General features: G+C 43.1%; 1 protein-coding gene across 4 annotated transcripts in view; it reads right to left on the bottom strand.

The window, feature by feature from the left end:
- Nucleotides 1-8,182, bottom strand: part of LOC106519598 (polyhomeotic-like protein 1) — a gene marked incomplete at its 3' end in the record, with an annotated part of 21,896 nt that overhangs the window by 5,107 nt on the left and 8,607 nt on the right. For 2 of the 4 annotated variants that reach the window (XM_014011335.1, XM_014011336.1), the window contains 11 exon segments: nt 637-727; nt 822-991; nt 1,064-1,199; nt 1,749-2,722; nt 3,435-3,510; nt 3,632-3,778; nt 3,873-4,001; nt 4,125-4,202; nt 5,507-5,623; nt 6,263-6,387; nt 7,855-8,128. In XM_014011335.1, coding sequence (XP_013866789.1) covers nt 637-727; nt 822-991; nt 1,064-1,199; nt 1,749-2,722; nt 3,435-3,510; nt 3,632-3,778; nt 3,873-4,001; nt 4,125-4,202; nt 5,507-5,623; nt 6,263-6,387; nt 7,855-8,014 — 2,203 coding nt within the window. In that variant the 5' untranslated portion in view covers nt 8,015-8,128. 4 annotated transcript variants of the gene reach the window in all.

Genomic DNA, 8,182 nt, shown 5'->3' with positions numbered 1-8,182 from the left:
ATTTTTATACGACTTTAATCTCGTAATATTATGACTTTAATCTCGTAATATTATGATTTTAATGTCGTAAAATTACAACTTTATTCTCATATTATGACTATTTTTATACGACTTTAATCTCGTAATATTATGACTTTAATCTCGTAATATTATGATTTTAATGTCGTAAAATTACAACTTTATTCTCACAATATTATGACTATTTTTATACAACTTTAATCTCGTAATATTATGACTTTAATCTCATAAATCACGATTTTAATGTCGTAAAGTTACAACTTTATTCTCATATTATGACTATTTTTATACGACTTTAATCTCGTAATATTATGACTTTAATCTCGTAATATTACGATTTTAATGTCGTAAAATTACAACTTTATTCTCATAACATTATAACTTTATTTTTATACTACTTTAATGTCGTAATATTATGACTTCATTCTCGTAATTTGAAAATTTTTTTAAAAATCTTGTTATGTGGCCCTAATACTCCGTCGTAGATCATGAATAAATGAGTTGCATTTAAATTTTCACACACTCTCCTTAGAAGAGGGGGAAAATAAACAAGTCTGTTTATCTCATTTTGTATTTTACCACGTTAAAAACATACAGAGCAGCAGTCTGAGTTCATACCTGTTGCAGTGGTAACAGTTTCTGACTGGTTAGTGTCTGGACTGTCATCAGTCAAATCCTCCCCAGCAGAGTCCTTTACCGGACCACAGATCTGCCCGTCAGACAGAAAACAGAACCAAACTTCAGAGATCATTTAGAAAACAGAAATGAGGATTTTAAAAAAATGCAAGCTTTCAAGCACGCACGGGGAAAGGTTCTGCTCCCTCTTGAATAACGAAGCCTTCTATGAGGTGAGTAAGGACTTGTGGTTTAACAACAGCTTGAGGAGGTGAAGCTCTCTCGCCCTGACCGCAGACCCCCCGAGACACAGAGAGCGCRGGGGTAGGAGAGGAGGAGGCTGGAGGAGACGTAGAGCCTGGAGAGGAAAAYGGTTTTAGTGTCTGTTAAAAGTGTGTTCAAGATGGACGACAGAGACGTGTGTTCTTACCTGCACAGATGGGCTTGGCTGAGGATGAGGAGGAGCGGTCTCTGACCAGCTGGAGCCGTGGAGGAGATGGGCCATCTTCGTCATTCACTGAGCTGGAGTCTGGTTTTCTTTTGAGAGAGGCGCTAATCTGCTTTCCCTTTAATAAATAAATAAATAAATAAAACACAAGAAAAAACAACTAATTTTAACCGCATTAAAAAATTCAGCAGCAGCTTGAAGTCAGGAATTAACAGCGTCACTAATTTAAAAGGCAGGAAGAGCTGAAAGATATGGAGCTAAACTGGAGTCATAAATTTAGTTCAAAATAAAAAGTTGCTGAAACTGAAAAATAATTTTGAAACTGAAAAAAATCATACTAGAAACTGGAAAAAGTTTCAAACATCTCGTCTTTTCAGTTTCAAATTTATTCTTTTCATTTTCAAACTTTTGGCCCTGTTTTGGCGTGGGGGCGGAGCCTCAGATGACAGGACCATAACCCTTCATCTCCTTCCACTTTCAGCTTTCAATCTTTTTTTTCAGAACTTATTTTTTTAGTTTCAAAACTATTTTTCAGTTTTAAAAAACATTTATTTTGAACAAAATTTATTCCCCAATTTAGCTCCATAAGTTGATTTGTTTCGGCCATGTTTGCTAACRTTTATCATTTATTCTCAAACTGTGATTGGCTCATCTATGACCAGCTGACCTGTGGCGTCTGGCCTCCTGCTGAGTCTCCATTGGCCGTTACAGCAGCTGATGCTCCTCTCTGGCCTTCAGTCGCCTGGGGGAAAGATTGCGTCGAGCGAGACTGCGAGGGGGGAGGAGATGAGATGGTGGTGGACTGAGMGGAGGCGGGATTGGACGAAGGTCCGTTCTGACTGTGCGCAGAGCTCTGACTGGCTTGTGGATGCACCTGAGACGCCTGAGATAGTGGGGGGGCCTCCTGGGGAGCCTGAAGAGTCTTGAGCCCCACCCCTCGGCCGACAACCCCACCCTCCCTGGAGGCGATGGAGGCCACCATGGTGAGCAGGCTGGAGGAGCTGCTGAGGACRGCGGCTCCCTCCTGGCTGCAGCTGCCTCTGGCGAGCGCCAGGGCCTGGGCCCCGCCCAGCGTGCTCTGCCTGGCCCCCACTATCTGAACGGGGATGTGTGGYGGCTGAGGAGGGTGGCTGGAGCTGCCGGACGGCGTCGGGGCAGGAAGGATGGGAGGGGGGTTCCGAGAAGGCAGCGGAAGAGGCAAGCGTAGCCCTTGMAGAGTTTTTGGTTGGATGGGGACGGGTCCGTTGGCGTGCCCCGACTTCTCCGCGCCGAGCGAGGACTTCTGCAGAGGCTGCACCACCAGAGTCTGAGCGTTGACCGCCGGCTTGATGGTGGCCGTGCCCACCGGGTACCCGTGGGGCTGAGGCGTGGCGCTGGACGTCAGGACCAGGGTGTGCGCGGCCGTGGGGGCCGTGGTCCCCGTGGTCAGGGTCCGAGTCCCGTGAAGCAAGAGCTGGGAGAGAGGGATGGAGGAAGTGGAGGACGCGGTTGAAGACGAGACACCAGGAGAGGAGGAAGAGTGGGCTTTCAGGTTGGTCGGCTGGGGGTAGGTCGGGATTTTGATGTGGGGCGGTTGTGGACTCGGTTTAGTGGGGGACTGGGTGGTGGACTGGTGGGAGGGCTGGACCAAGGAATAGGCAGCTGGGAAAAGAAAACAGAAACAGTGTTCCTACAGTTTGAGGCAAGTTCAATTTAAGACTTTTTAATGCAAAGTGAAATTAAATTTAAGACCAATATCATAATAAACACAAACGACAAAAAAACAAACTGTAGCAGCAACTCATGAAATCAAAGTACTTTTTGTTGAAGTATTCAAATGTTTTCCTAATAGATCAACTGTTTTTATCCATATCTAACTGATTTTTCATTAAATATAGCAAAAACATTCTTAGCAGTTTAACGACCCAAAATTTGGAGTTTTAGGACCCACAGTTGGGTCTTAACCCCAATAAACTATAGATGAAACCTTTAAGTGCCTGTGACAAAGTGAAWGCATTTTTGGAAAGACAACATAATTAACATATTAGAAAATGAATTTCTCATTGCTCAGATGGACAGTTGTTGAGATATTTGCATGTGAAATAACAGGAAGTGATGTTAAAGGGGAATGTCTGCATGTGAATATTTCAAATAATAAATGTTACCAATTATTTTAGTGTTTGAGATGAATTACCGTCATCCTATTTACAATTTGTTAACATTTTTAAGACTTCTGAAAGACTGATTTAAGGCATTTATAAGGCTAATTAAGGCCTTATTTTTGGATTGATGAATTCAAGAACTTTTAAGACTTTTTAAGGATCTACGGGAACCCTTATCAAACCAAACCAGGTACTTTCCGTTTTCGTCCTACCTGAGTCACTCTTATCTGGGGTTTCAGATTTAACTCCTTTCGGACTCGAGACTCCTCTCATGGCGAGATTCTGCGCCTGGACACAAACAGGAAGTGTTTCATTAAAACAAATTAAGCCTTTATTGAGCTTCTGGTTAGAGAGACACAGCCCAGGATTAACCCTTGCTGTGAAACGTTAAGCYAATTAGCCCACATACCTGGTCGTTATCAGACTGGTTGCTGCTGGAGGAAGCCGGGGTCACTTCCTGCGGCTGCTGGGTCACCGTCGCCACAGCAGCGGTCGCAGTGCTGCCAGGCATGAAGATGAGCTGAGATTGGATGGGAGTCCTCAGGGAGCGGTTGACCTGTCGGGGGGGGATGAACGAGCAGACCGTTAGCTGAATGCTAGCAAGAAGAAAACGCTGACTCGGCATTCCCCTCAAACTGAGAAACACTCACCCTCAGGTACATTTGTCCCTGCCCACCTGCCGTCCCGCTCAGCAACACCGACTGACTGATGGTGGACGTGGCTGAGGCGCCTAACGCACGGCTGCTGGTTGAAGAACTGGATCCAGATGTTACACTGGCCTGAAGAGCAACATTCATTTCATATGTATATTTTTTATTATCCGTTATTAAAAAATTATGTTTTTTGACTTGCAACTAAAATACATTTTTGTTTAAGAGGAAAAAAACAACACTAGAGCGTACAGATGTGGTGCTGGTGGTCTGGGAAGAACTGCTGGTGCTGCTGGAGGGACTCGACTGACGACTGGCTGCCAGCGTCGCCTGGAGGAGAGAAGACAAGGAGAAGCTGAGAAAATCCAAGCCGAGCGGTTTCCTCAGGCTGTTCTGTGGTCGAAGGAAGACGTGGCTCTTTGTTTTTGGTCACCGAACCTTCAATTTTTCACGTTTCAGCTACATTCCAGCACAACTGTCCTCTCCATCCATCACTTCCCAAACTTTCACTTGTGGCTTTAAATATCACCCTTATTTTGCTTTGTGCAGATTTTAACATTTTTAAAGGGATCCCTGATTAGTTGTAACATTAGACTTTATTTGATAAACATATATTTTATCTGTAAAATAAAGACTGTAAAAATACTGTAGGATGTTCAGTTTTAATCATTTTTAAACTAAAGGTTTAAAAATATGTTACACGGACGGGGCCATTTTATTTACACGCAAAGCATTCTGGGTAAATGATGGCGTGGATAGGTCCTCGGTGTGAGGCTGCTAGCGAGCTATATCCACCCTGAAGGTTAATCTTGGACAATATCTGATGATCGACTCTTTTAAATGAAACCAGAGAGCGTTGACAGAGAGGAGAAGGTAGAAATGACTCAGCCTGGAACTGAAAATACGGATGGAGGACAACAGAGCTGCTTCATGGARGAAGAACCTCAGCTTAGCCTGTTAGCTTTAGCATTAACCCTGATGCTATCACCATATATATGTATTAGCTCAGTGYTGCACATTCTCCTCTCATCACTGAGGTCCTCCATCCACATGACAGAGAGGGGAACGCAAAAATGACTCAGCTGCAACTGAAAATATGGATGGAGGACCTCAGTTTAGCTTGTTTGTCGTGCTAGCACCGAGCTAATACATATAAGGATATATAGCGTCGGCGCTAAAGCTAACAAGCTAAGCTGAGGTTCTTCCAGGAAGCAGCTCTGTTGTCCTCCATCCATATTTTCAGTTCCAGGCTGAGTCATTTCTACCTTCTCCTCTCTGTCAACGCTCTCTGGTTTCATTTAAAAGAGTCGATCATCAGATATTGTCCAAGATTAAACTTCAGGGTGGATATAGCTCGCTAGCAGCCTCGCACCGAGGACCTATCCATGTCATCATTTACCCAGAATGCTTTGCGTGTAAATAAAATGGCTCCGTCCATGTCAAAATATATTTTTAAAAATTAACAAAAGTATTTTCAGTCTTTATTTTACAGTTCAAATAAATGTTTATCAAATAAAGTCTAATAACTAATCAGGGATCCCTTTAAATTTATTCACTTTGTCTTTCGATATTATTTTTAAGCAGATTTAAAGAAAGCTGAATATTTTTGTGTTGAAATGAACTGCCACACACACCTTCACTTGTTGCACAGCAGCCAGGTTCTGCAGCTGGGCGCTGTTGATCTGCTGCTGCAGCATCAGCTGCTGGAAGTACTGCGCCGCGTTAGGTTGTCTCTGCAACGCCTGGAGGGCCTTGGAGGAGGAGAAGTGGAGGAGAAATTAAAAACCGAGCAACAGAGTAGATAACGAGAAGAGGACAAGATGAGCCAGAAAGGGTTTGTTAAAGAGAAACGATGGTATCTGAGCAGAGGAGGGAGGGAGGTAGCAGCTTCCTGCCAGCTGCCTGATGTATGAGCAGAGGCTCGTACTGTAATAAGTTGAGGGATGAAAACGAGCGCGGCGGCTTGGATTAGTGTGCGCAGGGTGACAAAGACAGATGGCCGCGCAGGACGACAAAGGCCTGAGAAAATAACACCAAGCCTCTGTCAGGGCCGGCCTCGTCCTCGTCTCTTTACCACCTTTATCATCTTCACGCAGAAATTCATTTCTTCAAGAGGCTCATTATAAACATCGTGTAAGTGAAATGATGAGGAAAAGTGTGATGTGAGACACCACAGGGTTGTTTAAAGTCACAATAAGAGAAGAAACCGGCAACACAAGTGGGATTACAGGAGGGAGAATGACCCTGGTCTTTGTTTGAACCGTCTGGATCTTTATAACCAGCATTAATTAATTTATTATTCATCCAGGATGAGGTTGCAGAATTCTTCCCTGTGGATCCCAACAATCAAACTGGTYCTCACAGCTCAAGCTATAAAACCACACACATACCTGCACCGCCTGCCTCTCRTACAGAGACATTGAATTTATGGGTGAGGACCGGGAGCTCGTCCCAGAAGCTGTGCTCCCATTGGTCGAGGCTCCCTGCTGGTTCTGCTCTCCGTCCGTCTCCATGGCTGTTGAGAAGACAAACGAGTCATTGTTCAGTCAAAGTTAAACATCTCTTTTGTGAAAAAAATAAAAAAAAATCTTTCCACTAATCTCTCTGCTTTTTCGACATTTTACAGTGTGATTGTTTCTAAGGTGAAAAGCAAAAACCCTTTATTGTCCCAAAATCTATGAAAATAGGATGTCAGCCCGGAAACACGAACTTCAATAAAAATCTCTCATTCGCATCCAAAACAACTCTAACCTCTGAGGGTTTACTGCTGATCCTGTCGTCAGGCCGTCTGCAACAGATCATTAAGGTTTCCAGATTTGTTTTTTCAGAACTTCCCAGATGTTTGATTGGAAAAACATCTGGAAGACTTAGCTGTCCAAACCTCAAACTTTTTGTTTCTTCCTGAATCATTTTTTAGATCATTCAACTGCAACGAGACGCTGCAACGAAAGATTATAGTTTTAATTTGAAAGAGTGCAATCACTAAATGTTAATGCTAAAATAAAATCTAAAAATTGTTGCAGACATGTTTGCTTCCTATTGTCCCATACGTACAGCAAATGCATATAATAGGATATCTTTAAAGAACTGGTTCTAATAAGACTAAAGGCTCAGATTAGTTATAAATCATATAATTTAGTAGAACAGTAAAACATGYTATTTGAAATAGAATGAACTGTAATTTATTGCAGCCCAAGCAGTCCTTTGTGATAATAATATCACACTCACTACTATGATGAAGATAATTTTGTGATACATTGTGCTGCCTTAATAGGAAAAAATAAATAATAAAATCTGAATGTATGAGATAACCCAAGACACAAACTAAAATGTTTTATTTAGTGGGCAAACATTTTCACAAACTGCAGCCTAAACTCACAGAAAAGCACGTGATTATTATTTATTGCAGGTAATATTTACCTTTTTTGACACATTAACTCTGATATAAACTGAACTGTGCACACCTGCAAACATAAACTATATTATAATTTCAACATGGTTTTAGATAAAATATCAAATATATTGTTTAACCCATTTTTTCTTGCATTGTTTAGTTATTCTATTAAAAACAAAAATAAATAAATTACAGTATTGCTTTGACCTGATTAGGCCTGGTCTGGGACAATGGTTTTTGCTTCATTTTTCCTCCCCTTCACGTTTACAGGTTATTTGAATCCCCCCCAGGACCCATTTAAATCAGGTGTCCATAATGCATCTTTTTATGGCAGCCTCTCTTTTATTCCTCCCCCTCCTCCTCTCACACCATCAGTCCCAGCAGGAACCGGTCTGCAGCTGGCTGCAGCCTGGATAAAACGGATTCTTTCAGCTGCAGCGGTCACCTGAGCTAAAACAAAACACAGAGCTAACACAGCTAGCAGCGCTGCGTGCCTCAGACCAGTTGATACCAGATCCACCGGAGGCTAGCAGCACCGCCGCTGATTCGGTCTGCCTCGTTACCGGGGGGGTCCCGGTGCCTTCTTACCGTCGCCGCTGGGGTTTTCTCGGACTCCTCCTGCAGCGGCTCCCGGCGGCGGGTCGACTCGGCGGCCTCCCGGGCGGCTCGTTAAAACGGTGCTGCTGCTTCTTTTCTTCTTCTTTGCAGCAGCAGAAGCAGTAGCAGCACAGATTTCTCTGCTCTGCATAAATTTGCAGCTGGTGATGTGTTGTTCGAAGGGAAACGCCTCCTTTTTTTTCTCGCTTTTTTTTTCTAGGTTCTGCCTTTTCCGGCGCGGCGGAATGACGCAACAAAACGCGACGAAGAAAAGGGTGGTGGTGGGGGGCTTCCAATATAATATAATATAATATAATAT

The sequence above is a fragment of the Austrofundulus limnaeus genome, unplaced genomic scaffold, assembly GCF_001266775.1.
Source record: "Austrofundulus limnaeus strain Quisiro unplaced genomic scaffold, Austrofundulus_limnaeus-1.0 Scaffold79, whole genome shotgun sequence".
NCBI classification, from domain to species: Eukaryota; Metazoa; Chordata; class Actinopteri; order Cyprinodontiformes; family Rivulidae; genus Austrofundulus; species Austrofundulus limnaeus.
Note: the sequence above shows the minus strand (reverse complement) of the source record. Positions and strands in the feature narration are given on the sequence as shown.